The sequence below is a fragment of the Carettochelys insculpta genome, chromosome 22 (assembly GCF_033958435.1).
Source record: "Carettochelys insculpta isolate YL-2023 chromosome 22, ASM3395843v1, whole genome shotgun sequence".
Lineage (NCBI taxonomy): Eukaryota > Metazoa > Chordata > Testudines > Carettochelyidae > Carettochelys > Carettochelys insculpta.
In genome coordinates this window covers 5,010,845-5,029,001 of record NC_134158.1, presented here as the reverse complement: position 1 = coordinate 5,029,001, position 18,157 = coordinate 5,010,845, and the positions used below count along the sequence as shown (strand labels likewise).

The window sequence follows — 18,157 nt, the reverse complement described above, 5'->3', positions numbered from 1 at the left end:
TGGTACAAGCAGAGAAGAGCGGTTGCCATCATATTTTGCATGTTCATTTTACACTCCAGTAATGTCTCACTTCAGCACAGGGAGGTGCTGGTCTGTTCCCTGTTGGGGCTGGGGGGACCCCAGTGAGCAGGGAACCAAACCCACCACTCTGCCCCCAGCAACTGATGCCAGGAAATGAAAAAGGACCAAACACATCAGAATTGTCTTTCCTGCTCTATTTACTGTTAATACCTGACAGACCCCAGTGAGATCTCAGGACACAGATCGGTACAAATCGCATCGAGCTCCTCCCCCCACCCCACCCCCTGGTGACTCTCATTAATTAATTGTGTCCTGCCCCCGCAGCAGCCTGTCTGTTAGTTCTGCCCCTGCCCAGCCCCACATCTGCCTCTCAGGGCCCCTCCTGCAGCCCCAGGGGTTCATCTCGCTCCCACTCCTGTCCCTGGGGCTGCAGGGAGCGGGGGGAAGGGGCATCCAGGGGTCATAGAGCTGAGCCAGGGGCTGGGGAGATGGGAGTCCTCCAAGCTCACAGAGACTGAGGCCAGAGAGGCTGATTTCAGGGACACAGTCGGAGCTGGGAGCTACGGTCCCACACACCCAGCCAGGGCCGGATTCTCTCCCCAGGGACGGAGCCCCGCGGGAAAGTGAAGATCAGGGCCTGAGTAGCAGTATCGATAAATGTCACCTGCCCCCGGTCACAGTCCAGACACACCCGGATCCTGCGGGGGGCCCGGCTCAGGGGCAGGGGGGTCGCAGGGGAGGTGAGAGCCTGGAATTGATCCCCCAACCGCCGCCCAGCCCAGATCCCCCTCTCAGGGCTGAGGCTGATCCGTCCCTTCCTGCTCACAGACTCTCTGGCCACCCCCAGAGCCCAGGACCACCCATCCCCCACCTCCACCTCCCAGCAATGTCTCCCCGAGGTGAACCCCTCACAGCCCAGCACACAGGGCCACATGTCAAATCTCTCTGGGTTGTCGGGCAGTCGTTGTCGTGTACGTTCCCGTCTCACACTTTTCCCACCCTCAGACAGGACGAGTCGGGGATGAGCTGTGTCTGGATCCAGAGTCACATGGGCTGCAGGGGAGAGAGAATCAGAGCGTGAGGGGCAGAGCTCAGCCCTGGGGGAGGGTTTGATGGGTCAGTGACAGAATCGGGCCCAGCTGGAGAGTGACTCGGGGAATCTCCTTCCCCCAGGCTGTGCCCGACAGCTCCGAGATCTCAGCCCAGGGCTGGGGAGAGTCACTCACAGGCAGGGACGGGTCAGGGACAGGGTGAAAGGATCGGCTGGGCCAGGCCTGGGGCTCAGGATCTTTCCCCTCCTGCCCCCACCTCTCCCTGGGGAGGGACCAGAGACTCTGGGAGCCCCGGCAGATGGTCCAACTCAGTGACCATTGGCACAGCTCCCCTCCCCCCAACACCTTAAATCTCCCTGTGCCCAGCTGCCCCTGGGCTGGACTTTGCTCTGGGGCCTCCCCACTGCACCCGGCCTGCTGGGAAATGTCACAGCTCAGACAGCAACAGGCCCCCTCTACCCGTATTGAACCTGCCCTGAATATCACAGCTCAGCAGCAGAAGAGTCCATTAGCCTGGGGCAGGGAGGGAGGGGTTAACACAGGGGAAGGGGGTTGATGGTGCAATGAGACAGAAGCTACGAGTGTGGGGGGAGAAGGGGGATTAGGTTTCTGTGGGCCCCTGGGCGAGAACATGTGAGGGCCCCTCCTGCTCCTGCCTGCTGTCCCCCAACTCCTCATGCTTCTGTCATGGGAATGGGGTCAGGGCACAGGGCAGGTCCCTCTACACCTACCTGGTGGTCCAGCTGGAGACTGGGCAACTCCCTCCCCCTGACTGCGCTCCCTGGCTGGAGTGCTGGGTGGGTGGAGCAGGACAAGCCCAGCAAGCCCCCAAGCCCTGACCCTGCTCCCAGCAGCAGTGCTGGGGGGCAGCAGACAGAGCTGGCCCAGGCTCATAGATGCCCATTTTTCCTGGGCCCCACAACCAGCCCTGGGGCCTGTCCCTGTTCTCCCAGTGGCTAATTACCCGTTGCAGAGGGAGGGGGAGTGTAGAACAGCGGCTGGTGGAAAGAGGGAGAGGGCCATGCTAGTGATGGGAGGGAAAGTGATGCCCTGTGTACCAGAGACAGGCGCAGGCTGGGATCATGGTGGGTGCAGAGAGCCAAAAAGAACAAGTTCCCAGCTCTGCTCACAGGAGCTCCCCAGGGGTGTGTAATGGCCCCAGGAGAGCCCCTGGCTCTGATCCAGGCTCTGTCCCTCTGCTTGAGTCTGCTGCAGGGGCCACCCACAGACACAGCCCCTGTCACCCAGTCAGAGTGGGGTCACTGCACAGCTCATGGCTTTCTTCAGAGGGGAGAAGTGGAAGGAGAGAACAGAGAGGTGACAGGCCACATCCGCACAGGGTGATCACACAACCTCCCTCAGGAGGATCTGATTTGGTACAAAAGATTCTCCTCAGTGGAAGGAGAATGACACTTACCAATTTCCATATTTGGTTTACCTAAAGATGAAAGAGACACACACATTGGTTGTTAGGAGTTTCCCACTTCTTGGCCATGTCGACACTAGCCCAAAACTTCATATTCAGCGCCTCATTAGCATGCAGGCGGCCGCGGCACTTTGAAATTGCCATGGCTCCTGCCACACAGCTCATCCAGATGGGGGTCCTTTTCGAAAGGACCCCGGGAACTTCGAAATCCCCTTATTCCTATCTGCACATTTTACAAGGTTACCCTAAAAAACTAACTCGCCTCCAAAAAGAAGGAGAATAATAAAAAACCACGTCAGGAAATAAAGGTAAAAGGGATTCTCTTGGAACAAGTTAAATGTAATGCAAACAGCTCCCCAGAGTTCCACCAATCCCCACAGGAGGAGACAAATTTCATAGAAAACCTTCTCAGAGGAAGGAGAATGACACTTACTTGTCTCTTCATTCAGTTTGTCTGAAATTGAAGAGAAATAAACGTTATATATAATATAGATGCATGTGTGTGTTCGGCATTTCCATTTTCTCATGTTTAATTTCTCCTTATCCTCAGACAACCATGAAGATGGAGAGAAATCAGCATCCTCTTTTGGATGTTACACAAAAACATTCAGTGGTCCCCTCTGGGCTTAAGCTCTGTGACTCTATTGTCTACCAGTTTTACAAATTAGCTTTTGCTATGAAATCGATCCAAATTAGTGCTTCCCCATGTCTTCAACTGTATATTTGAGAGAGTTTGACTCTTTCTCTGTTTGATCAAGAACTGCTCCTAAAAGGGAAGAGCTACTACCACCAGATTCGCTGTACGGCTTCTTCTAATCAGAGCTTAATAAAATATAAGGGTTTGGTAGTGCCAGGAAAACGAGATGTGCCTGGAATGGGATTGCTTCTCATAAAACTAAACTATCACCAAATCAAGGACAAGCCACAAAATTAACATAACTGAGTAAATGCTGAAAGACTGAAGCAGGATGAGCCAGAAAAATTGGACCAACCTGACTTCTTTCTCAATAAGCCTTACAGAAATTTGGAGGAATGTTCTGTTTTGGGGCAAATAAATCAACGCTGGAGGTTTGAAGACTAAGAGAGAATGTTAGTGGAAACCACATTAACTGCTGTCCTTTTTGTTAAAACAGTGAATGAAAAGAGTTTATCGTGACAAAAAAATACCCACATGGTGACATTCCCCTTTATAAAATGTACTAAAAAAGCCAATGGAAATATGTGAACAATCCCTTGTTTAAAAAAATCCAGAATAAAAATTGATTTAATCAAAACAACAGTGTAATTTTGAAAAATGCCATAATTGAAATAAAGCAGGAAACTTTTCTGTTTATTTCCAAAGCACCCCCTAATTGAGGGAAGGACCTGAGCATTGCTGGGTAAATCTGCTAGTCAGCGCGTAATCGGGATGACATTTCAGACATGGGAAGGGTTAGACGGAGCATCCCAGGGGAAATGCAGGATGACCTGCCCATGCCCCAGGAGAAGGGAGCTGGGCAGTGTTTCTTTCCCTGTGTCGGTCCTTTCTCACTCTCACAGGAACTGGAATTGCAAAGATGCTTTTGAAACAAATAAATTTTTGAGTTAATCAACCTGACTCTGTTGGACCCCAGGTTTGTGCCATTCTCACTCCACATTAAAATAGAAGTCGAACCTATTTGTGAACCAATTCACCAGAGCCTTTTGCATTCCATTGTCCTAGATGCTTAACTCACTTTCCCTTCCTAGATCCCTTCTAGGTACCTTTGAACTTGCTCAGAGTCTCAGAGAGAGCAATAGTTTTCATGGAGAAACCACTGACTTGTCCTTTCAGTTCAAGCAAAACCTCGTCTGGTGGCTGGAACTTCCCCTTCTCACACCTGGACAGAAACAACGTCAGATGGTGATACGGCATTTAGTGACTCGGTTCTTCAGTTCTTGCCAGTGAGTCTCTGCTCTGAGGCACTGGGAGTTAGAATCCCTCGGCCTCTCCCAGCCTGAGAGCACGTGCAGCACAGCCCAGGGCCCTGCAACATCCCCCTTGCAGGCCCCATTCAGATTCTAGAACTACGGCCTGGAGAGACCAGCTCTGGGGACAAAAGGGGAATTGCGTCTCCATGGCCCATTCACGCCTTGGCCTCCAGGCTCTGAGGGACAGGATGCTGCCAGTGGAAGTGCTGTACAAATCTGCCCACTAGGAACTAGACTCAGACACTAATTCACCCAGTGCCCAGCAGTGACAAGCCGATGTTCCAGCCTCATAGTCCTGGGGCAGCCGGTCCCCCAGGGAGGTGACACCTCTTGGAAACACTTGAGGTCAGACTTTGCCATTGAGGGGATAATTGTAAAGTCTGTGCAAGGGTGAGACCCTCAGGCTGGAGATGATCAGGGATATTTGTAGCTTGGATGTGACCTGCCCCTAACATCTCACTGTAGAGCCCTGGGGAGATTGGGTGCTATCATCATCTCCAAGATATTTGCCAGCACTGAGAGGTGGGATGGGGAGTAAGAGCCACGTACCTGCTCAAGGTGCTTCTGATGTCCTACAGGGGAAGGAGAGAAAAGAATCTCAGTCCCATACAACACACACAGGGGATCCCAGGGAAGGGAGTTTGCAAATCTAGGGAAGAGGGGCCCTGCCCTGGTCCCAGGGCCATAGATTTCCTGAGCTGATGGGGCTTTGCCATCTCTAATATCTCTGTGTTTGTAACTCGAGACTTCTGACTGTTGGACCCCAGAGCTTATGGTTCAGGAGCCTCCCTTCCCTGTGTGGGGAGCTGGGACATTTGTTACCACAGGCACCAGCTTCCACTTCTCCCAGGGGATGCAGAACCCCACTCCCCCTCCACCTCTCCAGCAATGCCACACTTTGCCCCACCTCTTCCTGCCCCCGCACTTCCTCTTCCCCTTCCGCATCCCCATCTGTGCCCATCCCCTCCCCCCAGAACACCCTGGACCTGTTTCTTTCCTCCCTACCCCACATCTCTCCCCCAGCTGACTGTGGCAGGCAGGACGTGCAGGGAGAAGTGGAGGAGCTGTGGCTGGTGGGTGCAAAGCACCAACTTATTTTTTTCTCTGGGATCTCCAGCCCTGGGGCTCACACAGAGTCTCTGTGTCTCCCTCAGTCTCACCTGCAGGAATTCACTCGCTGGCTTCTGACACTTCCCCTCCATCTCACCCATCAGCTCACTGAGACGGGAAATCTGCGCAGAGAGTTCACGGACATTGTCATTCTGGAGCCTCACAATCTCCACCTCCAGCTTCTCCAGCTGGGCCAGCAGGAGTCGCTCTTGTTCCTCCAGGAACTGACGCAGCTGCTGGAATTCCCACACGATTTTCTGCCTCTCCCTTTGTGTCTGTCTCTGCAGGAAGACAGGGGAAGGGCTGGTCAGGGACATGTGTGGAGCCTGGGCCCTGTCATGGGGAGCTGAGTGCGCAGGAGGGAGAACGTCTTTGAAAATCCTGATATCTGACTTTTGACTCTGTTCTGTGCACACAAGGCAGAAGAGTCTCTCGCGGTTTCCCCCTTTGTTCCCAGTTGTTTCTGAAAGGGAGGCTGCCAAGGCTGCCATGTTAGCACATTCTGTCATTCACGGGCTGTGGGAGTTCAGACCCCGAGCAGCAGCAGGAGGCCGGGCTCAGCACCGCACTGACAGAGACGCAAGTGGAGAAAAAAGAAGGAAGTGTGTGTGAGCAAAGTGAGCAGACCCAGCAGGCAGCACTGCCTGGGGACAGTCCGTTCCCTTGGGGAGGGTTTGTGCGAAAGGCACAAGGGCCAGACCAGGGTTTCCCAACCTATTAGTTTTGAAGGGGGTCACCACTGGGCAGTTAAACCAGCCAATTAAACACAACTGCCCTCCTGCGTGTGAAACAGGAATAGGGCAGAGATTGGGGGAACCAAAGGAGCAGCGCCCAGCTCAGGTGAGGTGGTTGGAGGGGGAGGGTGGGGTTGGGGGTTGGGAGGCTGAAGCCTGGAACTGGGGCTGAGAGCTGGTCAGGGTTCCATGCCCCAACCGGCTTCCAGCCGTGGTGGTGGGAGTCTCCCTTGCACCTGGCTGGGGTTCCCGTGGCTGGGGCTGGTGGCTGGGACTTCACACCTCAGCTCCCTGTGCCTCCGCCAGCCCCTAAGTGACTCCTAGCCCCGACTGTGACTCTCCTAACCCCTGTGTGATTCCCCCAGCCCCTTCTAGCCCCCTCCAGCTTCAGTGACTCGTAGCCCCTGAGTGTGACTCCCCTAAACCCTGTGTGACTCCCCCAGCCCCTTCTAGCCCCCTCCAGCTTCAGTGACTCGTAGCCCCTGAGTGTGACTCCCCTAAACCCTGTGTGACTCCCCCAGCCCCATCTAGCCCCCTCCAGACTGAGTATGACTCCCCTAACCCGTGTGACTCCCCCAACCCCTTCTAGCCCCTTCCAGCCTCAGTGACTTATAGCCCCTGAGTGTGACTCCCCTTGCCCTTGCATGTGGGGTTTAAGCCGGGGGGAGGGTTTGGGGACGAGTGTCTTTCCACCACCACAGCTCTGGTTAACTAGAGTAACTGCAGTGTTATTATTTTATTAATGTATTTCCCCTGTTCTATGCAATAACTATTGTGAATCTACACATGAAAGCTGCGTCTACACGTGCACGCTACTTCGAAGTAGCGGCAGTAACTTCGAAATAGCGCCCGTCGCAGCTACACGTGTTGGGCGCTATTTCGAAGTTGAAATCGACGTTAGGCGGCGAGACGTCGAAGTCGCTAACCCCATGAGGGGATGGGAATTGCGCCCTACTTCGACGTTCAACATCGAAGTAGAGACGTGTAGACGATCCGCGTCCCGCAACATCGAAATAGCGGGGTCCTCCATGGCGGCCATCAGCTGGGGGGTTGAGAGATACTCTCTCTCCAGCCCTTGCGGGGCTCTGTGGTCACCGTGTGCAGCAGCCCTTAGCCCAGGGCTTCTGGCTGCTGCTGCTGCAGCTGGGGGTCCGTGCTGCATATACAGGGTCTGCAACCAGTTGTTGGCTCTGTGTATCTTGCACTGTTTAATGAAAGTGTGTCTGGGAGGGGCCCTTTAAGGGAGCGACTTGCTGTTGAGTCCGCCCCGTGACCCTGTCTGCAGCTGTGCCTGGCTCCCTTATTTCGATGTGTGCTACTTTGGCGTGTAGACGTTCCCTCGCTGCGCCTATTTCGACGTTGGGCTGAACATCGACGTTGCCGGCCCTGGAGGACGTGTAGACGTTATTCATCGAAATAGGCTATTTCGATGTCGCTACTTCGAAATTAGCTATTTCGATGTAGCATGCACGTGTAGACATAGCCGAAGGGGCACAATGTTATATGGAGTAAACAGTCACAGCTGCCCAGAATAAAGGGATTTAAAGCATTTTATATCCTGGTGCAAAATTAGCTAGTTATAGCTCTGCCCATCGCTACCCCACCCCTGTGTCTGAATTGCTCGGGGTCACCAAGTCTTCTTGAATTGTCACAGGGGTCCCCGTCTAGAAAAGACCAGGAACTGCTGGGCTAGACCAGGATGTGCTGGGGAGAGAGCTGCCTTCAGGCTGGAGAAGGGCGAGTTACAGGCTGTGGCTGTTATTACCAGTTCTATCACAGGGTTTATTGTTGTTATTGGCACCCCAGCAGCTCCCGCAGGCCCCACATGAGATCTGAACTCAGGTATGTGGGGCCCTGCACAGAACCTAGTGAGGGACAATCCCTGCCCCGAGCCATTTACACTCTGGCTACGTCTACACGTGCCCCAAACTTTGAAATGGCCATGCAAATGGCCATTTCGAAGTTTACTAATGAAGCGCTGAAATGCATATTCAGCGCTTCATTAGCATGCGGGCGGCAGCGGCGCTTCGAAATTGACGAGCCTTGCCGCCGCGCGGCACGTCCAGACGGGGCTCCTTTTCGAAAGGACGCCACCTTCTTCAAAGTCCCCTTATTCCCATGAGCTCACGGGATCACAGAGACACTCACTAGCCCTCCTTCACCAAGGCCATACAGGAGTCTGCCTCCAAACAGACCTCCCTCTGCCAGCCCTGATGGTTCATAACAATCGGCACCTACCAGGTACTCCCGGCTTTTCTCTTCTCCAGTCGCTTTCAGTCCCAGCAGCTTTTCACTCTCTTCCCTCAGAGTCTTCAAACGGGCCTGGATTTTTCCCTGAGGAAACACAAAGGATTTGGGAGGTTTTACTTTGGGTTGAGAGGGGGGAGGCGCTGGGTGTATCCCCCAGAACTCAAGATAACTGTTAATCTTTGTGAGGTCAATACTCCCCAGGAGAGGACACGTTATTAGTGCAGACCGAGGGCTGGTCACAGCCAGACGTGTTACAAATTCACGTTACGGCTTTTTAGTAATTTGCGAGAGATCTGGGTTATGCCCAAGCTTTGTGGGTACTTGCGAATTGCTGAGTGGTGCAGCACATTCCAGGGCACTGGAGTCACATGGGGGTGAACCAGCTGCTCCATCTGAGCCCTGTTGTGGGTGGGCAGAGGGCACCTGAGGCCCACACAGCGTTCAGCCCAGTGACCTCCTCTAGTGCCGGCCGCAGCATCTGCCTCCTCTCCCTGCTGGGCCTGGGGCCTTCAGCAGCGCGTCTTTCCCTCCCAACGGCTGCTCCTCTTCACTGCTCAGTGCCGGTCAGATGGGCCTCATAGAGTCACAGCTGCCTTTATAGCGGGTAAAATATTTAGGTGAAAAAGAATCTCACGCCAGCCTGGGTCTCCAGTAACGATCTCTGTGTTTCTCTGGGCTTGTCTACACTGGTTTTGGTTTTATTTGTTTGTTTTCTAGAAAAGCCCCTTTTTGGGTGGGGGGCAGATCCCACGAACCCCTGTGCCCACACTGCAGAGCTTGCTAGTCTGGTCTAACAGGGCATTTAACTCGAAATAGTAACTCCACCAAAACAAACAACTTCCACTGACTTCCTCCCCCTTTCAATATTGAAAGTAACTCAGTGTGTACAAAACAAAAAGCTTTCGTGGGAGAGACCTCACCTAATAAACTATTTTGCTAGTCTTTAAAGTGCTACTTGACTGCTTTTTGTTTTGATAGTGTATAGACTAGCACGGCTTCCTCTCTGTTACTATTCAGTGTGTACAAAGGAGAGGAAATTAAGATTTAATTGGCCTCTTGGGAGACACCTGGTTGTAGCTCTTATTTCAGATCTGGGCTCTCTAGTGTGAATGCTCCGTATTGAAATGCTCTGGCAGTGTGAGCGCTCGTCTCAGAAATAACTTATTTACCTGTTAGAACGGTGATATAAGCTACTGCTGAAAACCCTGCAGTGTGGACACAGCCTTAGCGCAGGTCTACATGGGTCATGGAAGGGACAACCTTCTGGGTGCTGTTTTGCACCTGCGTGAAAAGGCTCATTCTGGGGCCTAGGTTGCCCCCAGAACTCCTTGCAAACCACAAGGATTAAGGACTGCCAACCGGAGGAGCGCTCCCATCGACAGTCCGCAGTGAGGACAGGGACCAAAGTTGACGGCTGCCAAATCAATTTTAGGTACACAGCTGGTGTACCTAAAGTTGCGTAGCAGCCGCCAACATTCCCAGTAAGAGCAGACGTAGCCTCAGGGGATGTCAGGCTATTTCGAAGGCAGGCTAGAAGCAAAAAGTGAAGCTGGCCCAAACACTGGGCTGAAAAATACCTATTGCTTAAATAGGCTCCCTCTTTCCCCACTCCTCCCCACAGGCATTCGTTAAGCATCCCCCCAAAATGGAGGCCTGCACCAGGTGGCAGAGTTACATGTCTTTAAAGCAGCCACCTCCCAGACCTACAGAACAAAAAGCCATTTACAAGCCCTCAGGTTAATTGCACAGTCATGAGGAAAACTAACCCCAGAATCTCCAGCAATGGCTGTTATTAGCACCTCTAACTCTGAACAAGCACACGGCGTATTTCCAACTACACACAAGAATTACACATTCAGCAGGTTTGAACATTAAATGGAATCGGTTACAAACCATCTTTTGTTCAAAGCATCTCTAAGTGATAGAGATTTACAGTCACAGCCCATTTTCCATACAGCACAGGGGGGAGGGGTGTCCCTCACAAAACAAACTTAAAAACTCTCTTTGTTGCCTTTTTGCCAGGCTGGAGCATCACTAATTTGTACAGCAACTTTCAGGCCCTGAAGGCTGCACACACCAGAATGATGCCATTGACTTGTCAGTAAAATGCAAAGTTATTATCCATCAGCCTGGACAGCAGCTCTGTACCTTGTACTCCTGGGCAGCCTCCTGGATGGGAACCACAGTGTGAGCGCGGTGAGCCTGGGACTCTCTGCAGATCACACAGATGGGGGTTTGATCCTCTTCACAGAACAGCTTCAGAGCCTTCTGGTGCTCCCCACACACCCCGTCCCCGCCTGCTCCCTTCGCTGCCTGCAAACTCAGCCGTTTGGCTATTTCTATAACATTGGCCAGCTGCCTGTTGGGCCGGAGGTGTCTCTGCTGCACAGTCTCTCTGCACTGAGGGCAGGAGGTGGCTGGGTCGGGTCCCTCCCAGCACTGGCTGATGCAGGCTTGGCAGAAGTTGTGCCCACACTCTGTAATCACTGGGTCCTTAAAGAACTCCAGACAGACGGGACATGTGGCTTCTTCCTGCAGACTTTCCAGGGGGCTCCCTGCAGCCATGGCTCCCTCTGGGCTGGGAACAGGGTGAGTTTCACTTTCCTGAGCTCACACTGTGCCCCACCTTCAGCAAGTGCTGGGCGTTTCCCTTCCTGGAACTGACTCTGGTTTGCTGAATTGGAAGGCACCAGTGGTAACAATTCCGCCCTGGAGGCTTTGGTGAAAAACGTGCCACTAGGGCTCTGGTCCTGATGTGGAGGGTCACTGGGGCTTCACAGGCACATCAGCATCCACTTGTCCCAATGAGCTTTCAGGAGCTTGGTGGGTCTTTGTGTCTAAGACGTCACCTGCTTCTGGACAGATCCATCAAAGAGAACCACAGACCCCCACCTACAGCCCCCAGCTAAAATCTCTCCAGCACTTCATCAGGGATCTACAACCTATCCCAGATGACAATTCCTCACTGGCAGAAAGCTGGAGAGACAGGCCCGTCCTTGTCTAGGGAGAGATGCCCCTCCCCAACCTGGAACACTTACTTACCCGCAACCCACACCCACACAAGAAACACTATTCCAGGAACCAATCCCTGCAGGAAACCCATTGCCAACCCTGTCCACACATCTACCCTAGTGACATCAGCATGGGACCTGCTGTTCTATCCAGGGTTCATTCACATCCACATCTGTTAATGCGATATTGGCCGTCATGTGCCAGCAACGCCCCTCTGCCGTGTACATTGGACAAACCAGACTGTCTCTATGCAAAGGAGTAAATGGGCACAAACCAGACATCGAGAATGGTGACACACACAAACCAGTAGGAGAGCACTTTAACCGCCCTGGGCACTCAGCTACAGATGTGAAAGTTGCCAAACTTGAGCAAATAACTATGAACCAGACTGCAACGTGGATCTGCTGGGCTGGAATTCATATGCAACTTTGACACCCTCGGAATGGCTCTGAAGAGGGACTGGGAATGGCCATCTTGTTACAAGTAGTAGTTTTCCCCTGCATGTATTCTCACCTTCCTGTCACTGTTAGGAGTAGGCCACATCCACCCTGACTTAACCTCCTCAGCACCGGCGTAACACTCCCAGCTCGGCATGTATATTGGAATGTCTGTCATCTGAACATTCACATCATGAATCTGGCAAAATGACCTGCAGCCCACGAGAGCTTCAAAAATGTCCTAAAAAATGTGCTAGTTTTTTAGGTGCCACAGATCTCATTATTTGGCTGAAACAGACTAACATGGCTACTTCTCTGGAACTTGACAAAGTGATAGTCCGACTTGGCAAAACTCATTTTTTAGATACAATGTGCCCGTGGTTCTGTGAATAACCTGGTTATGCCCAGTGATGGTATCTCCAGAATAGATCTGTGGATGAAGTTGGCAACAGGCCTTGTTGCAAGGAAAAGTTCCAGGACTGGTGTTCCAGACATAAAAACACTCCTGGGTGTGTGTGTGGGTTACATGTTTCCACTAGCTGGAGAAGAGCATCCTGAGCTTCAGAGACCCAGGGACAACCCAGGTGAACCCCCACTTGTAACTTCCCACAGGCAGATCTGAACCAGTGATCTCTGGAGCTTAGTGTCTGAGCCTCTGCAGTTTGAGCTAAAAGCCACCTCCCGCTTAGCTGAGGCTGTGGGGGAGACTCATTTGCTCTCTGTGTATGCGGTTCAAGTGATCCTGCGTGGGAGAATGAACCACACCTATGTGTCCAGCATCAGAGAGGAGCCGTGTTAGTCTGTATCTTTGAGAACAACAACAAGTCCTGGGGCACCTTCGACACTGACAGATATTTTGGAGCACGAGCTTTCACGGGCAAAGACCTGCTTCACCGGCTGCATGAGTGGGGGGTGGTTTCCAGAGGGGTATTTAAAGAGGGGTGTCCCAGGAATAGGGAGGGTCAGAGTTGAGTAATCCAGCTCGGTGTGCGCTCCGCCTCCTCCTGCAGTGCAGCGCCCCTCAAGCCAGCTCTGACTGGGGTGCGTGTCTGTCCGTCCCCTTCTCCTCCCAGGTCCCAGCTGCAGGGGGAAAGGGTCACCTAGTAGTTCTGGTGTGACGTTACTCTGAGCACATGCACGTTCCAGGCCCTGCTGTGTGAACTCAGGCAAGTCGCTTCTCTTCTCTGGGCCTGATCGTTCTCTCCTCTAAAACAGACATTGCAGCCCTTCCCTGACTGCAGCACAGCGCCGTATGCGAGGGGCTCAGACTGTGCAGCGGTGGGGCCAGATAATGACATGCGGTAGCTGAAGTGCAGCTGTTCCCTGTCTGTGACGGCATCAAACTCCAGAAAACCCCACTCGGGGGGGGCGGGGCACAAACTCTCCTGATTTCCCACTGACTTGTTCACTGGCGGCTGTTTCTCCAGATGCCCCGGCTCCAGGAACCCTGGGTTCTGTGACAATGGCAGCTCCCACTCTCACACCGGTCAGCTTCTCTTTCTCATGGCCGAACAGAAAAGTTTAAGACTGTGACCAGAGGGACTCCTGAGGGCTTGAACGCCAAGAAACAGAAAGACCAGGCTGTATCAAACCACAGAAAACGCCACTCTGGGGCTGTCACAAACTTTCCTGTTGCAGACACCTGCTGCTTTTTTGTAAAATGTTTGCTGTTGCAGTTATAAAGGCCAGAGATTTCAGTGCCATCCTGTGTTGGACAGCTGGTGTACTGGGAATCCCAGTGTCTCTTTCTAGCCTTTTCTATCCTCTTTCATCAAGCTTTGGCTCCCTTGACACAGGGCGAATGGCTGGAGGGCCAGGTGAGAAGACACAGGCTGCTGGGTCATCCCAGGGCACAGAAGCTGTGGAGTGGACTGGGAAGCCGAAATCCTGCCTCACAAAATCTTTTTTCAAAACTTCTGCAATCCTACTCTTTCTTCAAGCTTTGCATTGTTCCCGTATTGTTCTCAGGGATACTATGTAATCAAGGGAGCGGGGAGAGTGGCTGGAGGGCCACTTAAGACTCAGACACCTGCTGCTTTTTGTAAAACCTTTGATAATCCAGCTACAGGTACAGTTATGAAAAGCAATGCAGTTCTACAAGCAAGGGATTTCAGTTCATTTGGCAATCTTTGTGTGCTCTACTTTTCCTTCCTTCCTTCCTCCTGGAAAAATGGCCGTTTGTGTAGCCCTCATTTCCCTCCCATAGAAAGCAATGTGGTAAAAAGACAAAAAAAAAACAGTGAGAGAGAAAAGGGCAGCTTTTAAAAAGTGGAAGTCAAATCCTAGTGAGGAAAATAGAAAGGAACATAAACACTCCCAAATTAAGTGTCATCGTGTAGTAAGAAAAGCCAAAAAAGAGTTTGAGGAACAGCTAGCCAAAAATTCAAAAAACGATAGTAAAATGTTTTTTAAATACATTAGAAGCAGGAAGCCTGCTAAAAAAGCAGTGGGGCCCTTGGATGATAAAGATGTAAAACGAGCGATCAAGGAAGACAGTGCCATTGCAGAGCGATTAAATGATTTCTTTGCTTCAGTCTTCACGGCTGAAGATGTTACAGAGGTTCCTAAATCTGAGCCAGCCTTTTTAGGTGACAAATCTGAGGAACTCTCCCAGATTGAAGTGACATTAGAGGAGGTTTTGGAATTAATTAATAAGCTGAATAGTAACAAGTCTCCTGGACCAGACGGCATTCACCCAAGGGTTCTGAAAGAACTCAAATGTGAAATTGCGGACTTATTAACAGTGGTTTGTAACCTATCCTTTAAATCCACTTTGGTACCAAATGACTGGAAGACGGCCAATATAACACCAATATTTAAAAAAGGCTCTAGAGGAGATCCTGGCAATTATAGACCGATAAGTTTAACATCAGTACCAGGGAAATTAGTAGAAACACTAGTAAAGAATAAAATTGCAAGGCACATAGAAGAGCACAAATTGTTGGGCAAAAGTCAGCATGGTTTCTGCAGAGGGAAGTCGTGTCTAACTAATCTATTAGAGTTCTTTGAAGGGGTTAATAAACATGCGGACAAGGGGCACCCAGTGGACATAATATACCTAGATTTCCAGAAAGCCTTTGACACGGTCCCACACCAAAGGCTTTTATGTAAATTAGGTGGTCATGGGATAGGAGGAAAGGTCCTTTCGTGGATCGGGAATTGGTTAAAAGACAGAAAACAAAGGGTGGGAATAAATGGTAAATTTTCACAATGGAGGAGGGTAACTAGTGGTGTTCCCCAGGGGTCAGTCCTGGGACCGATCCTGTTCAACTTGTTCATCAATGATCTAGAAAATGAGGTAAGCAGTGAGGTGGCAAAGTTTGCAGATGACACCAAGTTGTTCAGGACAGTCAAAAGCAAAAGGGATTGTGAAGAACTACAAAAAGATCTCAGCAAACTGAGTGATTGGGCAGCAAAATGGCAAATGAAATTTAATGTGGGTAAGTGTAAGGTAATGCATGTTGGAAAAAATAACCCAAATTACACGTACTACATGATGGGGTCAAATTTAGCTACGACAGATCAGGAAAGGGATCTTGGAGTTATAGTGGATAGTTCTCTGAAGACATCCACGCAGTGTGCAGCAGCAGTTAGTAAGGCAAATAGGATGTTAGGAATTATTAAAAAAGGGATCAATAATAAGACAAAAGATATCATACTCCCCCTATATAAAACTATGGTACGCCCACATCTCGAGTACTGCGTGCAGATGTGGTCTCCGCACCTCAAAAAAGATATATTGGCATTAGAAAAGGTTCAGAAAAGGGCGACTAAGATGATTAGGGGCTTGGAAAGGGTCCCATATGGGGAGAGGCTAGAGAGACTGGGACTTTTCAGTTTGGAAAAGAGGCGATTGAGGGGCGATATGATAGAGGTATATAAAATCATAAATGGTGTGGAGAAAGTGAATATAGAAAAATTATTTACCTTTTCCCATAATACAAGAACTAGGGGACACCAAATGAAATTGATGGGTAGTAGGTTCAAAACTAATAAAAGGAAATTTTTCTTCACACAGCGCACAGTCAACCTGTGGAACTCCTTGCCCGAGGAGGCTGTGAAGGCCAGGACTCTATTAGGGTTTAAAAAAGAGCTTGATAAATTTTTGCAGGTTAGGTCCATAAATGGCTATTAGCCAGGGATAAAGTATGGTGCCCTAGCCTTCAGAACAAGGGCAGGAGATGGATGGCAGGAGATAAATCACTTGATCATTGTCTTCTGTTCTCCTTCTCTGGGGCACCTGGCATTGGCCACCGTCGGCAGATGGGATGCTGGGCTCGATGGACCTTTGGTCTGACCCAGTATGGCCGTTCTTATGTTTCTTATGTTTCTTATGTTTCACATAGGCACAACCACTTGTGGGGCATTTTTTCACATGCTGTACCAGTGAAAATACCCAGAATGCTATAGGGCTGTGGGAACTGTGGGGAAGGTTCCCACAATGCATTGCTACAACAGTTGATGTTTGGCAATTGAGTGTGGCAGTAATAAGATGAGTTTGTGGGGAGCGTGTGAGGAGGTGAGGATACTCAAATTTGAATTTATAAACCCAACCATACAAAATCAATTTTAATTAATTCAAATGTATCTCTAAGCGTAGGCGTAGCTGAGTTTAAATAAAAAGCGGGCCTTGTTTGAAACATTAATTCCAGCTTAACCAAGTTTTTGGCCTGTGTATTTTTTTAATATCACTGGACTCAAAAGGCTTAGATTTTTATCATGTGATGTCTGAAAATATTTAAAAAATCTTTCCATTTATAAAATTTAAATTTCACCGATGGGCCCAGTAACAACAGCAAGAACTCATTAGACTTTGATTTACACACACTTACCTTGCAAATGTTGATATGTGATATTGACAACCTATTTTAATGCTTTAGTTTTCTGAATCTATTTCTCACATCACTAAATAGTTATTGTCTGACCAAAGTATTGTCTGATTCCCTCTTAACATCCCACCACTGTGAAAATCTGAATTTATGAACACCGGAATGAAATAGTAGAGATGCAGATGTGCAAGTGTGAAAGTTTAATTAAACATAAATTGCTTAAAACCCTGTCAAAATTGTATTTAAAAAATGAGTTTTGCCAAGTCGGACTATCACTTTGTCAAGTTCCAGAGAAGTAGCCATGTTAGTCTGTTTCAGCCAAATAATGAGATCTGTGGCACCTTAAAAACTAGCACATTTTTTAGGACATTTTTGAAGCTCTCGTGGGCTGCAGGTCATTTTGCCAGATTCATGATGTGAATGTTCAGATGACAGACACTGCAATATACATGCCGAGCTGGGAGTGTTACGCCGGTGCTGAAAAGGTTAAGTCAGGGTGGATGTGGCCTATTCCCAACAGTGACAGGAAGGTAAGAATACGTGAAGGGGAAAACTACGACTTGTAACAAGATGGCCATTGCCAGTCCCGCTTCAGAGCCATTCCGAGGGTGTCAAAGTTGCATATGAATTCCAGCCCAGCAGATCCACGTTGCAGTCTGGTTCATAGTTATTCGCTCAAGTTTGGCAACTTTCACATCTGTAGCTGAGTGCCCAGGGCGGTTAAAGTGCTCTCCTACTGGTTTGTGTGTGTCACCATTCTCGATGTCTGGTTTGTGCCCATATACTCCTTTGCATAGAGACAGTCTGGTTTGTCCAATGTACACGGCAGAGGGGCGTTGCTGGCACATGACAGCCAATACCGCATTAACAGATGTGGATGTGAATGAACCCTGGATAGAACAGCAGGTCCCATGCTGATGTCACTAGGGTAGATGTGCGGACAGGGTTGGCAATGGGTTTCCTGCAGGGATTGGTTCCTGGAATAGTGTTTCTTGTGTGGGTGTGGGTTGCGGGTAAGTAAGTGTTCCAGGTTGGGGAGGGGCATCTCTCCCTGGACAAGGACGGGCCTGTCTCTCCAGCTTTCTGCCAGTGAGGAATTGTCATCTGGGATAGGTTGTAGATCCCTGATGAAGTGCTGGAGAGATTTTAGCTGGGGCCTGTAGGTGGGGGTCTGTGGTTCTCTTTGATGGATCTGTCCGGAAGCAGGTGACGTCTTAGACACAAAGACCCACCAAGCTCCTGAAAGCTCATTGGGACAAGTGGATGCTGATGTGCCTGTGAAGCCCCAGTGACCCTCCACATCAGGACCAGAGCCCTAGTGGCACGTTTTTCACCA

General features: G+C 50.4%; 1 protein-coding gene across 1 annotated transcript; it reads right to left on the bottom strand.

The window, feature by feature from the left end:
* Positions 1-443: 443 nt before the first annotated feature.
* Positions 444-11,108, bottom strand: LOC142024887 (zinc finger protein RFP-like). Its single transcript, XM_075017206.1, has 6 exons — positions 10,692-11,108; positions 8,532-8,627; positions 5,610-5,840; positions 4,999-5,021; positions 4,243-4,358; positions 444-1,074 (listed from the first exon to the last, which is right to left on the bottom strand). Exons 1-6 carry the CDS (start codon positions 11,106-11,108, stop codon positions 557-559), a joined length of 1,401 nt encoding a protein of 466 aa, XP_074873307.1. The 3' UTR covers positions 444-556.
* Positions 11,109-18,157: the final 7,049 nt, after the last annotated feature.

Excerpts from the sequence above, each read along its gene's own strand:
- LOC142024887 (XM_075017206.1), bottom strand. The coding sequence starts at position 11,108 with ATGGCTGCAGGGAGCCCCCTGGAAAGTCTGCAGGAAGAAGCCACATGT. Across the intron at positions 5,841-8,531 it reads AGAAAAGCCGGGAGTACCTG|AGACAGACACAAAGGGAGAG; the intron begins GTAGGTGCCGAT and ends GTCTTCCTGCAG. Across the intron at positions 5,022-5,609 it reads CAGCGAGTGAATTCCTGCAG|GACATCAGAAGCACCTTGAG; the intron begins GTGAGACTGAGG and ends CTTCCCCTGTAG.